The sequence below is a fragment of the Anguilla rostrata genome, chromosome 9, assembly GCF_018555375.3.
Source record: "Anguilla rostrata isolate EN2019 chromosome 9, ASM1855537v3, whole genome shotgun sequence".
Taxonomy (NCBI): domain Eukaryota; kingdom Metazoa; phylum Chordata; class Actinopteri; order Anguilliformes; family Anguillidae; genus Anguilla; species Anguilla rostrata.
The window spans coordinates 19,365,504-19,390,456 of NC_057941.1; the positions used below are offsets into that span (position 1 = coordinate 19,365,504).

The window sequence follows — 24,953 nt, forward strand, 5'->3', positions numbered from 1 at the left end:
GCATCAAATTAACTCAAATGCTAATTTTCAATTGAATCTGTAGGTTTTATTATGATCCCCTTCGTCTCCCAATTTGAAATGCCAGTTGGATTCATCAACACTCACTGCTGCAGTCTCCACTACCGAGAGTGCAGACAAGCATCTGCTCTTCACCGATGCCATGTCTTATCACACTGCAGTTTGCTTTTCCTGCTGGTGTACACAAAAGTCAGATGAAACCACTTTATATGGTGGTTCATTACATATTAACTTTTTGTATGTCACATATGTGATTGTACTTGTGATGGCATTTCACAAAAGATGCATAAAAATAACCTCTGTGAAATCAAACTTAAGATCTGTAGTTGTAACAGTGCCAGATCTCAATGTCATTCTGAGGAACTGACTACAGCATAAAGACACAAGACCATTTTGTTATTCACTGTGGTGAGCAGAGAAAAATGTCCCCTTAGAATAACCAGGCACCGTGAGGTATATCCATATAGGAAATAACATTTATTTCTGCAGAAAGTGTCCAGCACTTACAACAAGACCAACAAGACGAAACTGAAGAAAACGACCAATCCTTGCTAATAAGCAAAAAGTGTTTTACCAATAACACATAATTCTATGTCTGATTGGTATATGGTTAATTACATAAGCATATAGATTTAACAAAGTAAATGATTGGTTGTGTCTAGTCATATAGCGTGAATATTGAATAACCACACAGTGACCTCTTAGTCTTAAACACGCTTTAAATTGGAAGTAATTGTTTGGTCTTTGTCCATCAGTTGCTTTCAGGATCCTGGGCGTACATGGCCTCATAGCCAGTTTCTAAAGGAATGTTTGAACAATCTGATGAACATTTTAGAATTCACCACTGTACATTGCATTTATCTGGCAGATGCTTTTATCCAAAGTGACACAATAAGTGCATACTGAAAGTCATTGGAACAACTACAAAACACAGCTACAATACTCATTATGTAGTTATCCATAACCATGAACACATTGGACCTCATTGACCAAACATTTCTTAAATTATTCTCACTTTTGTTCTTAAAAAGGTTCCTACAAAAAAACAATTAAATTCATGACGTGCAGACCTTTGTTTTTGTGCGTATCCCAGGTATATGGGATGATGAATTCTGGTTGTTTGTAAATTGTATGTGCAATCCTGTTCATGTGATTTGCATAAGGAAACAGCCATGAACAAATACAGATAAGAAAGAAAATTATGAATGCCAAAATATTCTTGAGAACGTTCTTGCATGCAGTTTACGATCAAATGTGATCGTACATGTTTTGCGAATGAGGCCCATTCACACAGCAAGCATAGGCTAGGTCAGAAAGTTATGGTAAGTCGAACTAGGAGACATGACGATGAGCTGCAACATCAAGATAATACAAGTGCTGGATGGAGATACAAGTGTAACAAAGTGCTACAGGAACAAATGAGAAGGATCTGAGTGATAAGTGATCTGATAGGAACGATCCTAGATTGTGAGTGCCCTGCAGAGTAGTGATCGCTAGTCCAGATACAGTTTGAAGATATGCTTTTTCAGACCAAGGCAGAAGATGGGCAATGAACAAGTGGTTCGGAGAGGAACGGGGAGTTCGTTCCACCACTGGTGAGCTAGGGTGGATAAGCTCTGTGGTTGGGACGAGCGAGAACTATCATCCAGATGGCAAGGGGTGCAAGTCACCCGGCTGCAGCACAGCAGGGTTGAATCATGCCCTGTAGGTAGGAGGGGACTGTCCTGTCAGCTGCAGTGTAGGCCAGGGTCAGAACTTTGAACCTGATCCTGGCGGTGACCGGTAGCTAGGAATCACCTGATCCTTGACAGTGACCACAAGTCAAGTGTCAGCTTTAGGGAAATTAGATGACCAAACACTACTCGCTCATGCCGATGTGGGCATTGCAAGTTAAATGCACTGAATTTTGCAACAAGCTTCTAAGGTTGTCTTTATTTGCCTTTAACATATAACTTCCATTGTCAGACACCAATAGAGTCACATTTTCAAAATATTACAATCCAATAAGAATTTCTTATTGCTATCCACAACTGAGGAGTAATTCAAGGCAGTTAGGGTCACAGTCAGTAAGGAGAACTTTCAGATAAGTTGTGAGAGATTTCCCTTGAAGAACAAATAAAATATGTGAAACATAATTGTCTTGCCATCTGTTGAATTGACCATGACCACAGATATGTTGTCAGTTGTTTCAATCAGTTCTTTAAATCTTCTACTTTAAAGGTAGTATACTTCTGTCGAAGCTATTGAGCTGTCAGAATCACTCTCCACCCCCATTTATTACATGCTAGTTTAAAAATGCATGCAATTTGGGACTGTCCACTTTTTCCAGTGGAATATTTGGACGCATCTGTTAAATCTTGAATGACAATTATGTCACCGCTCAAGAGTGTCTTTTCTTCTGTTGACAGATGATTCCCCCTTGGTGTTGATCTCAGACATAAATTCTATGTACGGTCTATTGTTTATTGATAAATTGCAGGTTGTGCATAAATTCAGTCCGTCGGTATGCAGTGTACCAGGTGAATACTGCTTCACTCTATCGCTCAGACATGCTTTTTGTAGCATATAAGACCACCCATGTTAACTTTACTTCCTCCTAATATAATATCAACTAATTGTTTTTATAAATGTCTCAATTAAAAAAATTGTATGATTAGTCACTTGACTGTGCAGCTGATGTGTTTATGGGGACCCCTGGAGGTTGTGCTAGTAGCTCTGGGTAAGAGTGTTGAAACAAACACGTTGGAGGGGAACACTTTATTCAAGCATGTGAGTGAATGGAGAACAAAGCTCTTTTAGAGTGGACACCTAAGGAATCAAGATGGGTAGGGACTGCAGGCAATTTTGTAAACATATCAAGTGTAGAATCAGTTCTTGCAGCAATCTGACCATGACACCCAAGTTAACATGTTTACTCTTTTTAAAGGCATACTATGCAGGATTTCTTAGCGTATGTTTACAATCAAAGAAGTCACCTCCTCTGTCTTGAGGTGGTTTCTATTGAACATCACGTCGACAGTGGGCGTCAGAGTGGTATACGCAGTCGTCGGCACTCGGTTTCCTTATTTTACGCAATAAGCGGATTCTACTGTACTTAATTTAGCGTATCTACGGTTGCACGTAAACTTGAAAGCAGTCAAAAGTTAAAAAACTTAAAATTCAATATCATGAACAACAAAATTTTACCAATAAATCCATTGACCGTTTCTTATTGTTTTCAGGTTGTTGTTTTTAGGCACAATTTCTCCTATGGGTGGCTTGAAAAAAATACTTAAGCCAGTCTGCCTAAGACATTTCAACAAAGGAAGAACCCTGCAAGCAACACTATTATAAAATAGAGTTGTTTTCTGACCCCAGTGCATGCTGAAATATATGGGCATGCGGAAATTCCAGTGTATAACAGCAAATGGGAAAAGTTCTGCAAACTTATAGTCAAATACATTGTTTTGTCAGACATCAAGGCTCTTCTCCACCCTGGTATTAATGGAAGATGCTTTCCTATGAGTTTTAAGGTGCTGCTTTAGGTTAAAAGATTTAGTAAAGCACTTCCCACACTGGGAGCAAACGAATGGCCGTTCACCTGTATGAGTCCGCAGATGTAGTGTCAGAGTACTTGACCGACTGTAGCTCTTCCCACACTGGGAGCAGCGGAAAGGGCGCTCCCCAGAATGGCTCTGTTGGTGCTGTATCAGGTTGCTGGACTGACTGAAACTCTTCCCGCACTGGTAGCAAAGGTACGGCCACTCGCCAGAGTGAATTCGCTTGTGTCTCGTCAGGTCTGAGGGTGATTTGAAGCTTTTTTCACATTGGAAACAGTGGTAAGGGCTTTCCCCTGTATGAGTTCGCTCATGTCGAGTTAGCTGTATCGCTTGCCTGAAGCTCTTCCCACAATAGCAGCACTGGAATGGGCGCTCCCCAGAGTGAATCGATTGGTGCTGCTTCAAAGTAAACGGCAGGCTGAAACTCATCCCACACTGGGAGCAGTTGTACGGTCTCTCCCCTGTGTGAATATGTTGGTGTCTCTTCAGGTCTGATGGAGAAGTGAAGCTCTTCCCACATGGGGAGCAAGAATACAACTGCTCTCCATGATAAGACTGCAGGTGTTCTGTGAGCAGGGATTCCAGCTCAAAACTCTTCCCACACAGGGGACAAGGGTGCTGCTGCTCACCTGTGTGAATTTGCATATGGTTTTTCAGGAGTGAGGGATATCTGAAACTGTGACCACACACAGAGCATTTGTAGGTCCCTACAGTGCCTGTATGGGACTGTGTTGGAGTGGGGTGTGTCTTAATGGGTGAGGGGTGTTGATCTGTCCTACTGACAGGCAGTGGGTTCCCTTCTTGGTTTACTCCAAACTTTAGACTCCTGCTGTGCTCTTCTGGGTGAGCCTCCTTAATGTGTTGCTGAAGGTTCACTCCTTCCGTGTGAACAAATGGGCAATGGGAGCAGACAAAGATCTGAGATGGCAGCTCACCAGTCTGCCCTGAGAAACACAGGAGACAAACAGGTATATGGGGAACTCTAAAAGTGAAGTAATCATTTACTGTAATGGTTACTTGCATTGCACTAGCCTTAGACTTTAACAGGTTCTTATATAGTAGCTATAAATAATTTTACAAGTTAATAATCAATAATCAAACCAGACTCAACAGAATATCAAAATAACATTTTTCCATTTTCCAAATGAAGTAGCATAATACAACACAAAATACAGTAAGAACTTGTCTACAGTTGACAAATGCTAGCAAACATGCAAATATAGCATTCTCAAAAACATTACAGACTAAGAATGTAACGAACGTGTACTGATTGTATATCCATGTTGTGTTTCTCTGTACGGAAGTTATGTGATAATGTTGGTTGAAGAAAGCAGACAACTGGATGCTAATGAACCTTCTACCCACACCAACACAAAAAGCTCATACGTACCTATGGAATTCTGTCCGCTGTCCAACAACTCCTCCTGTACCTTGGTCGTCCCGCCTGGCACGTGGCTGGGTTTCGGGTCCTGTCCCAGGTGCTCGGCCCAGCTCCTGCAGATTCTCTCTTTGTCAGTGGGGGTCAGCAGCAGAGAGCCTGGGTGCTTCTGCCGGATGTGCCGCTTGATGGTGCTGACCTGAAGGGTGACCAGTGAGCTGCTGCACACCATGCAGTTCATCCGGTTCTGTTGCGGGTCAAAGTCCATCATATATTCTCTGTGCCAGTACTGCTGGTAGCTGCGCCTGCGTTTCTGGACCTGGTCCGTCTGCGAGGTGCCTTGGGGTGGGCGATCACAGCAGGAGGACGGGGTGGCAGGACTGCTGGAGGCCTCACAGAGGGGCATGACCCAGTCCTCTTCATCTCTGTCCGCACAGTGACTATTCTCTCCTTGGGTACAACATGCAGATCAGAGACAGAACCAAACTCATTAGCTCCAAATTACAATACCTGCCAGTGGCCCATAAGCGGATCCCCTTTCAAAATTCACAGCATCTTAGCGGCTTTTGCGCAACAATTTTTCAATTTAAAAAAACTAAAAGTGGACACTCCACTTAATGCCAATTTTAAATATCCACGGAAACATTTTCTGATTAAATTGTAATACGTACCTGCATTTTGAGATCCATTGGAGGATTCAGGAGAGGCACTGTAAGAGAATGACAAAGCCACAAAATTACTGTCAACACAAACTGATGAGGAGACACAATACTCCAAAGCTGAAACTCTTACTCTCTCTCTGATGAATCCAAAAGTGATTTCTTTCTCTTCCGGGTCTTGACCTTTCTCCTCTGCTTCAGTGATCTCTCTTTCCTTGCTGGCAAGAGCTCTTCCTGTTTCCATGTAGCTACCAATGTCTGGACCCCAACACTGGTAATGGAGTGGGGAGGTAAAACTAAAGGAACTGAAGAATCTGTTATTCTGAGTTGATGGACTAGTAATCTAGGCTGTTTCAACAGACAGGAAGTGACCTGAAGTGACAGGTCATCCCCTTCCTGTTTCATACAACCTACTTTTCCACAATTATCTAGCCCTCTGTCAGTTTGCAACCTTTGGTTGGTAACTTCCAGCTCATATGTTTCATCTCTCTCTTGTTCTTGGTCCCTCCACAGTCCCTTGACTTCTTCATTTCTCACACCATCCTCACTCTGCCACTCCCATTCTTCCTCTTTCTTTATTTTGAATAAAATGTCTTTTTCCTCCCAGCTCATCCCAAGATCAGTTTTCCTTTCCTCTGTGTCTTCAGTTCTCTTCAGACCTGATCTCAACTCCACTCCTGAATAATCTGTGCCATCCTGCAGAGATTCTTCTTTCATCTCTAAACCCAAAGAGGTGTGGCCTGAGAAGTTTCCACAGATTCTAATTGGCTATTACAGTCAGTCAGTTCCACCACACTTCTAAAGGGATGGAGACAGAAGGGAAAGGTTTTGGTTGAATTCTTTATGTTTAAAATCATTAATGAGTTGGAGATATTGAAATATGAGAGAGAATTTCACTTTTATTTTTAAATTCCAAATAATTGTTGGTTTGTCATGCCATTGAAAAAACTATAGATTAACATTATCTGAATTGATTTTGAAATTTCAGACAACTATGCCCTGACTCTCTACATCAATTTGAATTTGGGAAAAGCAGACGTCCTAGCCAATTAATTAAACACTGCCAAAACACTTTCATGGATACCTACATCCTATTTTAGAATACAGCCAAACAGCGACAACCTTTAGATGTGCAGATGTGAAACGCACATACTCCATGTGCACAGCCAAAACAATTAAAAATTCAGTAATTCATCTTCAGAGCAAAATGTTCAGAAGGAATATGGCTGTAATACGTCCGCAGAGAATGTAACATTAGTGACAGAAGGCGGACTGTTCTTAGCGAATGGAATCCACAAAGTAATTTACTTCGTATTTAGTTAAGTAACTAGGCCTAAAATTTCGTTTTTAAGAATAGGTCGTTCATTTTGAAGCTCCCATCTCAAACATTTTTTATTATTCTGAGTGCTTTTAACGATTATACTCACCCCGTTTTACAGTTGGACCGTCGCTAAATTCACTGATAAAACAAAATTGAAGAACTGATAGTGCTTAAAGAAATAAACATCGACAATTCACTATAGCTGACTACCGAGTGCAGCTAAATTAGAGACGATGGCTACTAGTTAATACCAAGCTGGCTTTCCGCAGCTGTCAAATTCCTTCGGATAGCAGGTATAGTACTTGCTGTTTGGTACTGTAACTAAGAAAATTCTCTCCTGCAGTCTTCTTCTTATAGTGATTTTCCGGGAGTGTATACGGTAACACGCGTAGTTCTTCTTCTTCTTCTTCTCAGGGTTTTATGGCGGTTTGCAAACTAGTGCATTACCGCCACCTACTGTATGCATTGTCATCTAATTTTAGTTCTCAACAATAACCCAACCCTCCCATACCTGAACCACAATTCTTTATTATTTCCCTATATTCCTGGCGTATGACTCCCTCCAAACCCTTTCGCCAAAATTCCCGGTATTTCGTCCCCCTTCACATCCGTCCAGTTCTATTCTGTTCTGTTCTGTTCTTTCCTCTCAGTTCCCGTTTCTGCCCTCACTCTCTTTGTTGCTTCTGAATATGTTATTTTATTCTGCACTTGTGTTCTTTCCGCCTCACTTTCTCTCTTCCTTCTTTCACACTGCTTTGCTCCCATTTCATGATTTCCCCCACAGTGAAAACATATTGCCTTGTCTTTAGAGATTGTGCAATCCTCATCTGAACACCCATCTTTCCCACACCTTCTACACCTGTGAACCCTTTTTCTACAAACTGCTGCCACGTGTCCATAGTCCTGACACCAATAACACCTCAGTGGAACCCCCTCAAATGCCCTCACCCTGTAACAAACATAATCTAAATAAATCCTCTCTGGTAGTTCTCCCAAAAATTCTAGCAGTACTGCACCACTTTCTTGTTCATTACCCTCCCTATAGCTTTTCATTCGCCTTGCCCCGAAAACTCCCTCCACCTCCAAGAAACAATCAACATCTACTGACAACGGGACCCCACTAATAACACCTTTCCGTAGTGCTCTTTCTCTCATTAAAAACTGACGACTTTTGTCAAACCAAATCTTTTGATTTTAAGCGCTTTATCCCTCAGTCTCTTCAACTGACACTCCATGATTACAATTCCCCCCCTGGTTACCCTCACTGCTCTAACTTCCCCAGTCTCCTTCTTCACAAGTCTCCCCATTTCATGGACTTCATTAAAAACGCCATTTGCTTCCCATCCAGACCTGGGCTTCACATCCACCTTCATTCCAACTACATATTTCTTACCCTTATCCTCATTTTCAATTCCGTTTTTCCTTTTATTATTTCCTCCTTCCACCACTTCGCCCTCCATTTCTTCATGCAATCAATCGCCCCCCACGTGTAGTTCTGCCCTCCACCGGTCAAAGCAATAATAACAGCTCGCATCTTGGTTCACATCATTAAATCCGGGAATATAGGCCAGTTTCGTCTAAAAGCTGTATAACTTTTCTTTCAATGAGCTGGTGGTTCTCATGTTGGCCAAGGATAGATTCAAGAGAAAAGACAGAAATTCCTGAATGTGATAGATCTTTAAAGAATTTGCACTTGCAAATGTAGTACACAACCTCAAAGATGGCCAGATGTTCCTCCCTACAATTACAGCACTTGGGGGTTATGGCTTTCCACCCCTTAACCTCATGATTTTGCCCCAATGTAATGCATGTACAAATGCTGCAAGCAACACTATTATAAAATAGAGTGCTTTTCTTACCCCAGTGCATGCTGAAATGCAGTAGATTGACCTCAGGTATTCAATAATAATACGGGAATTCGGAAATGCCGGTGTATAATAGCAAATGGAAAAAGTTCTGCAAACTTATAAATACACAAGCTCATTTATTTTGATGTGGATTATACATCATATTTTGTACATCCCTGCTGTTCCACAGGTAGAGGTCACACAATATGGCTCAGCTCATCTTACAAGTCTGAGGTCAAATACATTGTTTTGTCAGGCATCAAGGCTCTTCTCCACCCTGGTATTAATGGAAGATGCTTTCCTATGAGTTTTAAGGTGCTGCTTTAGGTTAAAAGATTTAGTAAAGCACTTCCCACACTGGGAGCAAACGAATGGCCGTTCACCTGTATGAGTCCGCAGATGTAGTGTCAGAGTACTTGACCGACTGTAGCTCTTCCCACACTGGGAGCAGCGGAAAGGGCGCTCCCCAGAATGGCTCTGTTGGTGCTGTATCAGGTTGCTGGACTGACTGAAACTCTTCCCGCACTGGTAGCAAAGGTACGGCCGCTCGCCAGAGTGAATTCGCTTGTGCCTCGTCAGGTCTGAGGGTGATTTGAAGCTTTTTTCACACTGGAAACAGTGGTAAGGGCTTTCCCCTGTATGAGTTCGCTCATGTCGAGTTAGCTGTATCGCTCGCCTGAAACTCTTCGCACAATAGCGGCACTGGAATGGGCGCTCCCCAGAGTGAATCGATTGGTGCTGCTTCAAAGTAAACGGCAGGCTGAAACTCATCCCACACTGGGAGCAGTTGTACGGTCTCTCCCCTGTGTGAATATGTTGGTGTCTCTTCAGGTCTGATGGAGAAGTGAAGCTCTTCCCACATGGGGAGCAAGAATACAACTGCTCTCCATGATAAGACTGCAGGTGTTCTGTGAGCAGGGATTCCAGCTCAAAACTCTTCCCACACAGGGGACAAGGGTGCTGCTGCTCACCTGTGTGAATTTGCATATGGTTTTTCAGAAGTGAGGGATATCTGAAACTGTCACCACACACAGAGCATTTGTAGGTCCCTGCAGTGCCTGTATGGGACTGTGTTGGAGTGGGGTGTGTCGTAATGGGTGAGGGGTGTTGATCTGTCCTGCTGACAAGCAGTGGGTTCCCTTCTTGGTTTACTCCAAACTTTAGACTCCTGCTGTGCTCTCCAGGGTGAGCCTCCCTAATGTGTTGCTGAAGGTTCACTTCTTCCGTGTGAACAAATGGACAATGGGAGCAGACAAAGATCTGAGATGGCAGCTCACCAGCCTGCCCTGAGAAACACAGGAGACAAACAGGTATAAGGGGAAGTTTTCAATAAGAACTGACTGTCCACAGAAATACTGCAGATATGCTGACAATTACATATTAAACACCACATGAAAACTCCATATTATGGAGTTCTAAGCTGAAAATCCATGTAGCTGTATTTATATCCATATCATGGATGTAAATACAGCGACAGAAATACAGTATTACCTGAAAGAAATATCAAGGAACGGGGGTCGTCTGGAAGTAATCATTTACTGTAATGGTTACTTGCATTACACTAGCCTTAGCCTTAAACAGACTCTTATATAGGAGTTATAAATCATTATACAAGTTAATAATCAATAATCAAACCAGATATAACCTGGATCTCAACATAAAATTTTTTCCAACCCATTTTCCAAAAGAAGTAGCATAATACGACATTAAATACAGTAAGAACCTAGAGTTGACAAATGCTAGCAAAAATGCTAATATTGCATTCTCAAAAACATTACAGACTATGAATGTAGCCAACGTGTACTGATTTTATATCAATGTTGTGTTTCTCTGTACGCAAGTTATGTGATAATGTTGGTTGAAAAAAGCAGACACAACAGGGTGCAAAATAAGGGCTGCAGACATTTATTGCTAATGTGGTGAACCTTCTACCCACACCAACACAAAAAGCTCATACGCACCAATGGAATGCCGTTCGCTGTCCAACAACTCCTCCTGTCCCTTGGTCATCCCGCCTGGCACATGGCTGGGTTTCGGGTCCTGTCCCAGGTGCTCGGCCCAGCTCCTGCAGATTCTCTCTTTGTCAGCGGGGGTCAGCAGCAGAGAGCCTGGGTGCTTCTGCCGGATGTGCCGCTTGATGGTGCTGACCTGAAGGGTGACCAGTGAGCTGCTGCACACCATGCAGTTCATCCGGTTCTGTTGCGGGTCAAAGTCCATCAGATATTCTCTGTGCCAGTACTGCTGGTAGCTGCGCCTGCGTTTCTGGACCTGGTCCGTCTGCGGGGTGCCTTGGGGTGGACGATCAGAGCAGGAGGACGGGGTGGCAGGACTGCTGGAGGCCTCACAGAGGGGTGTGGCCCGGTCCTCTTCATCTCTGTCCACACAGTGACTATTCTCCCCTTGGGTACAACATGCAGATCAGAGACAGAACAAAACTCATTAGCCCCAAATTACAATACCTGCCAGTGGCCCATAAACGGATCCCCTTTTAAAATTCACAGCATCTTAGCGGCTTCTGCGCAACACTCAGGCTTGACACAGACTCATTCTACTCTTGCTTAACTTAGAGCTCTTCTTGGCCAACTCATTGGCTGATTAAATTGTAATACTTGCCAGCATTCTGAGATCCATTGGAGGATTCAGGAGAGGCACTGTAAAAAATAACAAAGCCACAAAATTATTGTCAATACAAACTGATGAGGAGAAACAATACTCTCAAGCTGAAACTCTTACTCTTTCTCTGATGAATCCAAACGTGATTTCTTTCTCTTCCGGGTCTTGACCTTTCTCTTTTGCTTCAGTGATCTCTCTTTCCTCGTTGGTAAAAGCTCTTCTTGTTTCTGTGTAGCTACCAATGTCTGGACCCCAAAACTGGTAATGGATTTGGGAGGTGAAACTAAAGGAACTAAAAAATCTGTTATATTGTGTTGATGGATTAGTACTCTTGGCTGTTTCAACAGACAGGAAGTTATCTGACGTGACAGGTCATCCCCTTCCTGTTTCATACAATCTACTTTTCCATCATTCTCCAGTCCTCCATCAGTTTGGAGCTTTTGGCCAGTTACTTCTGGCTCAAACTTTTCATCTCTCTCTTGTTCTTGGTCCCTCCACAGTCCCTTGACTTCTTCATTTCTCACACCATCCTCACTCTGCCACTCCCATTCTTCCTCCTTCTTTATTTTGGATAGAATGTCTCTTTCCTGCCAGCTCATTCCATTTTCAGGTTTCCTTTCCTGTGTGTCTTCAGTTCTCTGCAGATCTGATCGCAGCTCCACTCCTGAATAATCTGTGCCATCCTGCAGAGATTCTTCTTTCATCGCTACACCCAAAGAGGTGTGGCCTGAGAAGTTTCCACAGATTCTAATTGGCTATTACAGTCAGTCAGTTCCACCCCAATTCTAAAGGGATGGAGAGACAGAAAGGAAAGGTTTCTGTTGACCTTGAGTGCAGGAGTTGGAGGAGTTGTTAGAGTTGGAGAGAGAGAGAGAAAAAGGGGAGAGGGAGAATTCATGTTTATTTAAAATAATCCAAATTAAATGAGAATGAACATTGTTTAAAAATGTATTATTGTTGTTTGTGGTGTTTCCATATTGCAAAACTATGTCAATAAATACTTTTTGCTATTTGAGGTGAATTTTCATAATATTGCTCTGACGTTCTAGGCTACATCTACGGAATAGTAATACATATGGAAAATCTTTTAATGAATACTGAATTCAACTCTTTAACAAATCACTAACAGACAACACTAGCCCTCGTCACTACCCTCTGAATGGATATTGGATTGCTCCTCTTTCCGTGATTATTATATTACAGGAGCAGTAGACGTCCTAACACATTAAATGAACACTGCCAAAACACTTTTATGGATACCGACATTCTACTTTAGAATATTTTAAACAGCAACGACCCTTAGAACTGCAAATGTTAAAAGTACATAGCTACCACGTGTGCACAGCCAAAAACAATGATGCAGCCCCGTTACAAATTCAGCAATTAATGATGCGTACAGATAATTTAACGTAGTGACAGTATGCCAATTGACTTGTCTTATGTAATGTTGGTAAAGCAATTTATCTCGTATCTAGTTAAGTAATAGGTCTAACATTTTGTTTTGAAAAATAAGTCGAGCTATTTTGAACCTCCCAACTCAAGCATTTTTCTTATTCAGAGAGTGCTTTTAACAAATAAAACTCACCCCATTTTCCTGTGGGGCCGTCGCTAATTTCGCTGATTCAACAAAATGGAAGAACCGGTAGCGCTGAAATGTATGAACAGTGATAGTTCACTGTTTGACTACCGAGTGTAACTAAGTCAGGGACGAAAGCTATTAGTTAATACAAAGCTGGCTTTCCGCGGCTGTTGAATTCCTTCGGAAAGCTGTTTGACATAGCCAGTCAGTAAATTCTCTCGCGCAGTCAACCAACTAACCCCCGGGTGTTTCGAGATTTCCGGTTGAAGTTTTTCAAAGTAAAAGTTTTTGTTACATGTGATTTACACATTATAGAATAATATACGTCACATTTATATATAATTTAATAATGCAGGTTAATTTCTGTAGGTGCCGTAGTTCACAATGTTATTAGTAAACAATGTTGTCAATTCACAATATGAAAAACAAAGCCATATGTAAATATTACACTATAAAGTATAAAACTGGTTGCTTAGTATGACAATCATATCAAATTTACACCATGCAGATTATTGATGGTCTTTTTCCTGTGGCCTGAGTATCATAAAATGCAATATTTCCAAATATTTGCCAAATGTAATTGTTCTGACTGAAAAGTGGCGGTATGGGGGCAAGTTCTGTTTTAGCACAGCACTGAAACACTTGATTCTACATATCAATCTCTTGATTGAAGACCACAATGAATTAATTAGTGGAATCAGGTGGCGTAGTGTTGATATAAAATAAAAATCTGCTCCCACACTAGCCCTTTTCAAATGAGACTAGGCCATGATTTTGTGGATTGGACGCCACGTAGACTCCTTTTTTAAGGTCCACACAATTGATCCAAGCCTACCACTTTTATTTTGGTGAGAAAAAATGAAAACAACTTGAAAGTGTTCACCGGAAATTCTGTCCCGGAAGTCTAGTTTTTGCTGGATTCTCGGAGCTGCTATCAGTCTTCAAACTCGTGGATTTTTAGGACTGCTAACTAGAAAATTAGCGTCAAAATAATTAAAAGGATTCAGAGGAGAGCTCGTAGTTTTACATGCCTTTATATTACTGCATATCTCCTGAACAGCTGTAACTGGATAATGAAGAATACGACTGCCGAATTAGGTTACCGGATGGATGGCTGTTCATGTAAAGTAGAGGTACATTGGTAACTTAGCTAACTAGTTGGTTTTCTGCCTTATATTGTTCTCTGTAGTGAGAAATCCGCTGTAAGGACACATTTTAACCATCACGCACGCCTCAACCCAATCATCAAATGAAGTTATGCCTCCAAGCAAACGTTCACGTAGAGAGGATGCCGAGGTTGAGCTTGTTTGCGAGTGGGAATCGTGTCAAGATACATTCAGTAGGATGCAGGAATTCTGCGAACATGTGGAAAAACATCTTCAAGCCCTGCGACTGGAAGATGACGATCCCGAAACCCTGGGTGAGAATGATGGGCAGTTATCGGTAACATTAACTATTAATGTCCACAATATGTTTAAATGATTTCGTGCACGTATTCAATCTGTGTTTGTTTCATGACAGATTGTAAGAAAAAGTGGTGTACTGAATTGTGACCATGTGGACTGGCCGATTCCGGCTAAATTATAGTGTGTATAAATTGCAGCTTAATGGCAAGTTGTTAAAAATACAACTCAGCCATCGTGTGCTAATAGAGGATAGATAGTATTGAAAACCTGTATGTGTCCTTTTACTTTTATTTGGCAATATTTAATGTTACACAGTGCTACAGTTTATAAAGGCGTGGAAGAGAGTACTGCAATAAATCATTTAAGCAAACACCATGTGTGAATGGCTTTAGGTTTGGATGGTTCAGTCTGATGCGTAGGCTGATGCCCTTTGCTTGCACTCATGCATGTTTGCGTTTGCAGCTGAGGAGCAGAACTGCTTGTGGCAGGAGTGTGGCTTCTGCTCAGTGGAGGGTCCAGGGGAGCTTCTGAGGCACGTGTACTTCCACTGTTACCACACCAAGCTGAAGCAGTGGGGGCAGAACGTGCTGCAGAGCCAGCCTGAGCTGGGCTCTTGCGTGCTGGGCCTCCAGAACCGAAACATCGTCCCCGACATCACCGACAACTTTGTCTGCCAGTGGGAGAACTGCGAGGTGAGTGAGAGGGAGAGCGCTCTGCCTGCGCACCATCGGTCAATTTCAATATTTTATTACAAAATTTGTATTTGTCCTGGCTGATTAGCTCTGCTTTTATACCATCAGCACCATGTCTAAAAGGTCTGTAGGACTGTCCCATAGTCTTCATCATTCCCTGGTAGCATACCACACTGTGACAATTATATTGTAATTGTATACCATAATCTGGGTGTTCAGTGGGGTTGTCATGGCAGTCTCTTCCTTTTTGTGCCACAGACCTCACTGGATAACCCGGAGTGGTTTTACCGACATGTGGAGATGCACGGAATGTGCATGGACATGAAGTCCAACGGCAAAGAGGAAAGCGTGGTGCGCTGTGGGTGGAAGGGTAAGGGAGCAGGAGTTTGGTGCTCTGTGGCGGGTTGGGGGTGGGGCGGGGGGCACGGGGGTGCTGTTTTGGGGCTGAGACGGCATGGCGCACTGTAGCTGAGGAGTGGTGGTGACTGAGTAGCAGCAGTGTAGTGTACTGGTGTGGGTGAGTATTGGTAGGCAGGTAAGTAGTTGAAGTATGAGGTAAGTTATTAAGAGAGCCTAGGTGAGAAACAAACAGGTTGGCCATTTCCATATTCAGACAAAATTTGTGAAAGGAGACAAGCTGCTTTTTATATTGTTGTGAGATTAATTGTATCCTTCAGTGTAAAATTTTGGTCTGGAGTGGGCACAAAAGGCTCAACATTTCAGTACAGATTATAAACGAAACAGGAGAAAGGAATGACAGGTTACCTCTCAGTCATATGAACTGGGATGACCGTGAAGCTGACGGGCCAATTCTGTTTTGTGTCGTAGACTGTGAGGCGACCTTCAAGGCCCGCTTCAAGCTGCGTGAGCACCTGCGCAGCCACACGCAGGAGAAGGTGGTGGCCTGTCCCACCTGCGGGGGCATGTTTGCCAACAACACCAAGTTCTTTGACCACATCCGCCGGCAGACCACCATTGAGGGTGAGACGTGTGTGTGTGTGTGTGTGTGTGGAGGAGGGAGGGCGGGAGGGTAGGGGAGGGGAGGGGGTGAAAGACTTCACGCTTTTTGCAGTTGTGTCTTATGATGCCAAAAAGGCAGGCTTTCAAGCAAAAATGGCTATAGGCTGTGATTAGTGCAAATGAAATGTTTGGTGTCTAGGCTGAAAACAACTGGATCAAATTACATGGAAAGGTACTTAGACAATTTATTAATTCCCAAAGGCAAATAAATAAATAATGTTTTGGGTTGAACTCAGCAAGGGGAAAAAATAACAACTGGTGCACTTCAGTCAATGTCTCAAAACACTTAATGGAAAACAGAGTGGAGATTTTGAAGAGTGTTTGTTAAGCTTCGGCAAATCTCCCATTAGCCCCTCTTCCAAATATTCCTTGCCAGTTGAATGTGTTCACTGTGCACCTACCTCTCTGATTTACACATGCTTGCCTGTGTGTGTGTGTGTGTGTCTGTATGTCTGTCTGTATGTCTGTCTGTCTGCCAGGCCAGCGGTTCCAGTGCTCTCACTGCTCCAAGCGATTCGCCACGGAGCGACTACTGCGGGACCACATGAGGAACCACGGTTAGTCCCCATTTTTCTTCCATCTATAAGCCCTTATTTTATTGGCCCCAAATTTTTATGTAAGGCCACAAGCAAATGTTTTTCAATGGGTGGATGGAAAATGGCAATTCAAGTCACATTTACTCTAAACTGCATTGATTGAGGACTGTAGCTTTGATCACTTGACGGCATGTGTTAAGTCCAGAATGGCTGAACCTTTGGTTGCCTAGCAACCCAACAAAACACCGACCATCATGAGCCATCCTCATTGATGGGCAGAGACAGAATTTTCATCACTTATGAGTACAGATGGGTATTACTTTTCTCCATTGAGATTCCTGTGGTTTTTCGCATCCATATGCATTTACATTTCAAGAGCCACTGGTGCCAATATAAGAATGGGCTTTTATGCTTCCTGAAAAATTACTTTCTTAAAAGCAAACCCCAGAGAAAGTGTTCATTGCACAAACCATGTATTCACTTTGTGGCCCAGTTGGATTTACAAGTGCTTTGTACTTGTCTCCTGTGTCCTTGAGGACTGGTTGTTCATAGAATTGCCTTATGTGCCTTTTTTAAGGGTGATGGCTTGCAGAATTTTGAATGCTAAGAAGTTCACATAGCTCTCCCTCTCTCCTCTCTCTGTGTTCAGTGAACCATTATAAATGCCCACTGTGTGACATGACCTGTCCATCTCCCTCCTCTCTGCGTAACCACATCAAGTTCCGCCACAGCAACGAGAAGCCTTACAGCTGTGAATACTGTGAATACAGGTAGGGCTACTGTGGGGCATTTGTACAGCTATGAGTATAAGTAGGAGCACTGTGAGGTATTTATACAGCTGTGAGTATAAGTAGGAGCTCTGTGGGGCATTTGTACAGCTATGAGGATAGGTAGGGCTAGTGTGGGGTACTTGTGCAGCTGTGAATATAGGTAGGGTTATTATGGGGCATTCATACAGCTGTGAGTATAGGTAGGGCTACTTGTGGGGCATTTGTGTAGTTGCAAGTATAAGTAGGGCTACTGGGGGGCATTTGTACAGCTGTGAGTATACGGTAAGTAGGGCTACTGTGTGGCATTTGTACAGCTGTGAGTATACGGTAAGCAGGGCTACTGTGTGGCATTTGTACAGCTGTGAGTATACGGTAAGTAGGGCTACTGTGGCATTTGTACAGCTGTTGGCATGGGTACTAGCAGCTTTATAGTTATGGTTTGCCAATATGGGTTGGGTACCTGCAAAAACTCAATGCAACATTATGTTGAAGTAGTTCTACTGCAGGGTAGGTGTGTGGGTGTGAATACTGTCCATATAGGCCTGTTGTGCGGTGGGGGCACAGTTTGTTTTCAAGAGTGTACAGGCAGTAGATAAAATACAAATCTCATTTGAAGAGGAGCCTGTTTGTAATTTGTCTGTATAAATCACAGCTCACTGCATTGACCTCCCTGTGTCTGCATCTCCTCAGCTGCAAGAACCTGATCGACCTGCGCAAGCATCTAGACACCCACAGCAGCGAACCGACATACCGCTGTGACGTGTTTGAGTGTGACTACTCCACACGCTCCCTCCACTCAATCAAGAGCCATTACAAGAAGGTTCATGAGGTGAGAGAGGGAAAAAGAAGGAAGATGGAAGCATTAACATTGTTAATGCAAAAAAGTATTCATTTCATCACTAACAACTCAGCAGCAAAGAATTCAGTTTCCTGAACCTTTGAATGTGCTTCCATGTCTATGTTATTCTCATTACTTTCTTTTTAGTATAACTAGTAAATTACTTTCTATTTTTATTGATAATAATATGCTATTGTTAATATTTTGTTTCAGGGAGATTTCATTCCCCGTTACAAGTGCCATGTGTGTGACCAGTGCTTTACCAGGGGCAACAATCTCACCTCCCACCTTCGTAAGAAGCACCACTTTAAATGGCCCTCAGGGCACCCCAGATTCAGGTACGCTCTCTGTTTACCCCAGATTCTAGTACACTCTGTGCACCCCAGATTCAAGTACACTCTCTGTTTACTCCAGATTCTAGTACACTCTCTATGTGCACCCCAGATTCTAGTACACTCTCTGCGCACCTCAGGTTCAGGTATACTTTCTGTTTACCCCAGATTCAAGTACACTCTCTGTGTACTCCAGATTCAGGTACAATCCCTCTGTTCACCACAGATTCAGGTACACTCTCTCCCTGCACCCCCAGTTCAGGTACACTCTTTTCATGTACCCCAGATTCAGTTATGCTCACACTGTTTTTTTTCCACAGCTAGTATCTCTGTATGGGCAGATATTAGTGCCAGAAAAAAATGGAATGGAATGGAAATTAAATAACTTCAATTTGTGTGGCAATAATTGGAATTTGTAATGTTTAACTGAATTATCCTATTTAAAAATTGGAATTCGAATTGCATAACTTTCCATTTCAGTATTTCAAATTTAATGTAATGGTTTGAAGTTAAATTTGGTATTTCATTCAATTTAAAGTTAAAAATTCAAGTTCATTATGCTTTCAACTTTCTTACAATTCTCTTACTGTTGCCTGTAACACATCTGTGTAACGAGAGGTAGCAAAGAAGTAAAAATACGCTCTGACCTTAATATATTAATGTATTTTCTAAAACTTACTGTTGACGGAGGGCTCTTCCCAGTTTTGCAGGTTGGAACCCCAGAGCAAAAGTTCTGAAACTGTGGTCCTGACTTATATTAACACCTTCCCCTCCCTTCCCCTATCTCCCTATCTCCCTCTTTCTCCTTCTCTCTCTCAGGTACAAGGAACATGAGGATGGCTTCATGCGGCTGCAGCTGATTCGCTACGAGAGTGTGGAGCTGACGGAGCAGCTAATGGAGAGGCAGGAGGGCGGGGACAGGGGAGGTGCTGAGGACAGAGGACTGGGCGGGGACACCGAGGCGTCTCAGACCGACTGCCCCGCGCAGGGGGCGGCAGCGGTCAATGGGGAGGTGGGGGTGGCGGAGCTGAGAGGCATCGTGCTGGACGGCGTGCAGGCCGACGGGTCGGGGGCGGGGGGGAGCGGCCTGGGACCCGTCATTCACGTGGAGAGCGGGACCAACGAGCAGGGCGAGAAGGTTTTCTACGTGCTGACCAGCGCCGGTCCGTCCCAAGAGCTGATCCTCCCCTCCGCCCCCGAGGACGGGGGAGGCAGGGCGGACAGCGTCATGATGCAGCTGCAGGACACTGCCCAGCAGCTGGGCATGGAGGTGGTTTAGCCCCGCCCCAATTCCCCCCCCCCCACACCCATCGCTTCCCCTGCCAGTGTCCCTAGATCTGAGATCAAAAAGGGCAGCTTGCACTAAGCTAGAAGTTGTCCAGTTTACACAGGTTAACAGACCTCCACCATGATGAGCGCACTCACAGAACAGAGGGATTGGAAAAACCAGTGGTTTCCTCCTTCGCTTCTTTCTGCTTAGGTCTTTCATGAAGAAATGTGTTTGTTTATTTCTATCCAGGGCAACACAAGCGTTGCATAACTCCCGTTTTACACATCTGTTTACACACAAATATATGGTGAGTAACTCCATGGTGATTTTGGTTGAGTGAAATGTCGTACCGCCTTCTGCTGTGTCATGATTTTACTCGGTCATATACATGGTATGATATGAGAGGTGTGTCTGCTAGAAGCACAGAAATGACTGGCTTTAGACAAAGCAAGGGGGCATTTGCTGTATTTTTAAATGCAACCTTTTTTTAAAAAATAAAATAAAACTGGCTGTGTTTGTACAGAAGTATTTTTTTATGTTGGTGAGGAATTATGTTGCTGTATATTGGCCTGTCAGTGTGTCCTAAATGGATGTCAGTCAGGTCTCCTATTGGACTCAATGCAGAAAAATACTTAAACTTTTTTTGTTTTATTTTATTTGAAATTAAGGGTGTAAAAAATAGTGTCTGAAATAGAGTGCTCCCCCTGGATCATGTAAGTCCCTTATACAAATTTAGAATAAAAAAAAAAAAAAACCTACAGAGCTTTATTTGATAATATACGCACATTGGTTGTATATCGACTTGTCTGTGGAAAAACCTTTATACTGTGTAAAACATTTCTTTTTCATATCTTGATTCTCATGCAAAGCTTATGTTTTATTCTGCTGTGGTTGAACAGCCAATGGAACGGTATCCCTCACCTAGACTGAGGAAATAAATGTGACTGATATGTAATGGTGAGACCATAGTTTCACCACTAGATGGCACAAGGGGACATTATTAATTGTGCCCTTGGCAGTGCCTAGTGTTGGGTTTTGGTTTTTAGTTGTATGGGAGCTGATTATCATAATCAGGGCTGACAATTATGTTTTCCAGGTAACTTTGTTTAAACTGCAACGAAAGAGTCAGCAGTGATGGATGCTGCTGTTCTGTCAGGACAGTGATTGATTGGAAGCGCCCTTGGAGTGAAAAGCTGGTCTGCAGCCTGGGCTGTGATTGGTGACCCATGCTGTGTGGTGTTTGATATTGCAGTTACCACTCTCAGCCACAAGAAGGCACATGGGCTGTTTTCCCTGCCAGTTTTGAGCATTCAGTCATCCTGTTGCAGTGTACTGTGAGTTTGAGGAGGAGTGGGGAATAAATTATTGCTCTGAAAATTTTTTTGGATCTTGATTTCTTTCTTTTTGGGGGATGGGGGGGCATCACTACACAGCCCCCCTTATCAACTGGGAGGGGGAGGGGGGGTATTAAAAAGAAAAAAATGACAAGCATTTACATTTTTGAAGAGGCAGGATTTCCATTTATTCCATTACAGAGGCAATTGTATTCTGATCTGCATTTTCATCACTAACACAAAGGAAATTGTATGGAGACCATGTTACATTTCTTGACTAAATAAAGCTCTCACTGTAAAAGGTGGATCTGCATGTAATATACACAAGGCTATCAGTAAAGAAACTCACTGGTGCTTTGTGTTTATTGCGTGCTTGGTCTGAAATTACATGTTGGTTAGTTAGAACTGGAAGTGCATCCTTGAACTGGGCCTATCTGGGCTAAGCATTTTCCTGGGTCTGCCTGGCTTAAACATTCGGGACATTCAACACTAATTGCACCATAACAAAGTTATGTTCCTCTTGTGTGACTTAATTTTGGAAAGAAGACAAAGGGTCACAAAACTTGTCACTTTTCTGTAAAAGCCTCCAGCTCGTGTTCAGTATTCTCTCTTGATATGGGCCAAGTGGTGAGTTTCAGGATGATGTGGTCATTTGCTTTTGGGACATAACACCCAACTCCTGCATAGAGGGGAAAAGTTATTTGCCAACCACAAGTAATAGCAAAGCTGTTATGCACACAATAGAACAGTCAATACTGACTATGGTAGTGTAACCTTATGAAATGTGGGGACCTCCAATGCTACCTTCCCCAATGATATTGTGTACCTATGAGTCCTGATTTTATTTCAAGCATAACATTCATATTTCATTTCATCATTTTAGATTACGATAAAATAGTTGAAATGGTTCAGTTTGCAATTTTAATACTGACCCATGCTTATTCTAACTGTGGTGCCAGAAGATTCCACCAGCACTTCCCAGTAGGTCTGGTCAGTACTTGCCACACCATTCACACTCTCTAGGAAAAGTCCATAGTCTGGGTCTTCACTGACCGTAAACCTGCAGAGACACGCGATTGCATCAAACTAAACTCCACACAAATTCAATATATGTTTATCATTTTATAAAAATGTGTTGAATCCCAAGTAAACAGGTGACTGAAAACAGGTGTTAACTCTTGCTCAGGTGTTTTCTTTTGCAAGGAGTGTGCACACATAAAAGAGCAGTGAGTGGCTAGTCTTGGTTTTAGCCTTTGTTTTCATCTGTGGAGGTTGAGGTAGAAGTCAGATTCATACACCAATGACCAGAAGACTAACCTTGGCTGAAAAACAACTGATGTGTAAGCTGAGAGGACAGAAGAATTTATTAAGAAGGATAGCATAGCATGGGTATATCAAATACAGAAGTTTGGAAAGTCTTCAAAAACCATGGGTGGACCCAGAAATAAACACCATACAGGTCTGCCACGAAAGACAACTGCAGTTGACAACAGACAAATCATAATAGCTGTGAACAAATAGCCTGAAACAATGATCAGTGACATCACCAGCAGTGGAGACAGGGCAGGGGTGAAAATATCACAAGGCACCATAACACTTTGAGCGCTGAATTAGGCTACACTGCAAGATGCAAACCTCTCATCAGCAGCAAGAATTGAAAGGCCAGAATAAAATTCACCAAGTAATACAGAGCCAGACGAGTTCTAGAATAAAGTTTTATGGACAAAGATGGAAAGCCAAAAGTATGGAGAAAGAAAAGAACAGACCGTGATGCAAAGCCCTCCCTCCCTCATCTGTGAAAATTGGAGAAGGTGTTGTTATGGCTTGGACATGTATTGATCCTTCTGGAACAGGTTCAGTCATCTTTATTGATGATGTAAAAGAAAATGGCAGCCATAGGATGAATTAGGAAGTATACAGACAGTTTTTGTCTGCGTACACACATAGGAATTCCTTCAACCTCATTGGCTGCCACTTCATCTTGCAGCAAGACAATGACCCCAAACACACTGCCTACACAACCAAAGCATTCATCAACGGGAAAACATGGAAAATTTTAAATCCTGATTTAAATCCAATTAGGCTTGCATTTCAATTTCCAAAGAGGAGACTGAAGCCCCCTGAAACAAAGATAAACTGAAAGCAGCTGGCAGCTACCGGCTGCAATGAAGGCCTAGAAAGGCATTTCCAAAGAAGACACCAAACGTTTGGTGATGTCAACAGGCCATAGACTTGATTCAGTTATTGTATTTATTGGCCATGCAACCAAATATTAGACTTTATTGCTTTGATTTACTTTTAAGTTCATCTGTTAACTTACTTTTGCAGCTATAAATAGGGGGTCTTAACATAGCAACAGCTGTTTCTGTAAAATGGTAAAACATGTGAATGTAAATACCGTGAAAGCTAAAAGCTGATTGTGCTTTTGGCTCATATTCTTCTTTTGATTTCAAATCCAAATGCACAGTACTGGCGCATATTATGGAAACACTGCATTTATAAACACATTTTGACAATTAATGAAATATTTTGCAACAATTTATCTTTTGTCATAGTATAGTACGTCATATGTAGTAAATGCAATAACAACATGAAGAAATAACGATAAAAATCAAATAATTAGCATTTGTGTTAAACAAGTAATAATCATTACACCTTCCTATATGTATAAGTTCATACCAACATAATTGAGCAGTCTAATGTATCTTACTAGTGGAAATTTTATAATCAGCTTAAACATGTATTTCTTTGCGAAGTATTTTTCTACATAAATTGATAATATTCATGCTTTTTACAGACGAAAATGTCTCTGAGAAACTACAACAGAAGAAAGGGCACAAATAAAAGTTTTAAGAGTTCTAAACTTCTTCTTTAAGAACAGTGTTTCCATAATTTGTGTCAGCACTGAACATAGCAAAATTAAATGATTTTACTCTACCATTACCATATTTTTGGAGCGCACAGTATCTTATTTTGTATCAAACTGTACATTTCAGCACACCTTTTCTTTTTGGCTGGACCGCAACAGCGGGGCCAGCCCTACAAACGTGAATGTCTCTGACTGACTGACTGACTGACTGAGTGATAAAGTTACACTGCTCGTGTCTGTGATGTTGGCCGGTTCGGTCCAGCCATTTGCTAGGTTTTAACCTGGTCTTGTTTTCAACAGATTCTATGTTGAGGCCATACATATAGTACATATTTTTTTCATTGGAGAAAAGCCTATAACTCTCATTCTCATTCAGCCATTCAGTATCCCAGATGCTTTGCACTATAAGGTAACCTGCCAAACTCAAAAAACAAACAAACAAACTGATCACCAATGTTTTAGTATCTTTCCACTACCAAATACAGAACACAATGCACTTAGTATTGTTTCACCACCAAACACAGAACACAATATATCGAATGGCACAAACTTGAAGTGGTCTTGGGTCTGCTGCAATCTTCGCTTGGCGCCTAAAAGGACGCCTCCCTCCACCACTGTGGTGTAATACATCAGCGCAGGGATGTCGGAGTGGCTGTCCACCACAGAAAGCCTGATGGGCAATGCCCTAAGAGGATCTACGTAGAACATCAAAATCAGATTCACAGAGCAAAGGGTATACTGTGGAGCAGCTTGATATGTATGATATTGCTTTTTTTCTCATGTCAAAGCCAGTATACATAAATACATAAATATAATCTCAAGAACTGATCTCAAGAACCATATATATGTTACTTTGCTGGAACCTACACTACAAGCAACATTCAATAAAGATACATTTTTTAGAAAATATTTTCACTGCAAAATGTTTTCAT

The 24,953-nt window shown here is 42.3% G+C and overlaps 2 protein-coding genes across 8 annotated transcripts; one reads left to right on the forward strand and one right to left on the reverse strand.

Moving 5' to 3' along the window:
* Positions 1-476: 476 nt before the first annotated feature.
* Positions 477-13,211, reverse strand: LOC135263200 (zinc finger protein ZFP2-like). Of its 7 annotated transcripts, none has more exons than XR_010332411.1 (6): positions 7,022-9,018; positions 5,728-6,392; positions 5,607-5,644; positions 4,948-5,385; positions 2,827-4,501; positions 477-2,570 (listed from the first exon to the last, which is right to left on the reverse strand). XR_010332411.1 is itself a non-coding variant. In XM_064350923.1 (5 exons), exons 2-5 carry the CDS (start codon positions 12,077-12,079, stop codon positions 3,468-3,470), a joined length of 2,094 nt encoding a protein of 697 aa, XP_064206993.1. In that variant the 5' UTR covers positions 12,080-12,201; positions 12,961-13,211; the 3' UTR covers positions 477-3,467. The 7 variants fall into 7 exon arrangements, 5 of the variants coding, with proteins under 5 accessions (XP_064206993.1, XP_064206994.1, XP_064206990.1 ...); XR_010332410.1 differs by having other exon boundaries at positions 477-2,165; positions 2,339-4,501; XM_064350923.1 differs by lacking the exons at positions 5,607-5,644; positions 5,728-6,392; positions 7,022-9,018 and adding exons at positions 11,376-11,413; positions 11,496-12,201; positions 12,961-13,211 and having other exon boundaries at positions 477-4,501.
* Positions 13,212-13,698: 487 nt separating this feature from the next.
* hinfp (histone H4 transcription factor) lies at positions 13,699-21,197 on the forward strand. Its single transcript, XM_064350926.1, has 9 exons — positions 13,699-14,374; positions 14,823-15,052; positions 15,311-15,422; positions 15,881-16,033; positions 16,552-16,629; positions 17,258-17,378; positions 18,069-18,207; positions 18,430-18,554; positions 19,368-21,197. Exons 1-9 carry the CDS (start codon positions 14,212-14,214, stop codon positions 19,825-19,827), a joined length of 1,581 nt encoding a protein of 526 aa, XP_064206996.1. The 5' UTR covers positions 13,699-14,211; the 3' UTR covers positions 19,828-21,197.
* Positions 21,198-24,953: the final 3,756 nt, after the last annotated feature.

Excerpts from the sequence above, each read along its gene's own strand:
- LOC135263200 (XM_064350923.1), bottom strand. The coding sequence starts at position 12,079 with ATGAAAGAAGAATCTCTGCAGGATGGCACAGATTATTCAGGAGTGGAG. Across the intron at positions 11,414-11,495 it reads TTGGATTCATCAGAGAAAGA|TGCCTCTCCTGAATCCTCCA; the intron begins GTAAGAGTTTCA and ends TATTTTTTACAG. Across the intron at positions 4,502-4,947 it reads CAGCGGACAGAATTCCATAG|GGCAGACTGGTGAGCTGCCA; the intron begins GTACGTATGAGC and ends TGTGTTTCTCAG.
- hinfp (XM_064350926.1), top strand. The coding sequence starts at position 14,212 with ATGCCTCCAAGCAAACGTTCACGTAGAGAGGATGCCGAGGTTGAGCTT. Across the intron at positions 15,423-15,880 it reads GGTGCGCTGTGGGTGGAAGG|ACTGTGAGGCGACCTTCAAG; the intron begins GTAAGGGAGCAG and ends TTTGTGTCGTAG. Across the intron at positions 18,208-18,429 it reads ATTACAAGAAGGTTCATGAG|GGAGATTTCATTCCCCGTTA; the intron begins GTGAGAGAGGGA and ends ATTTTGTTTCAG.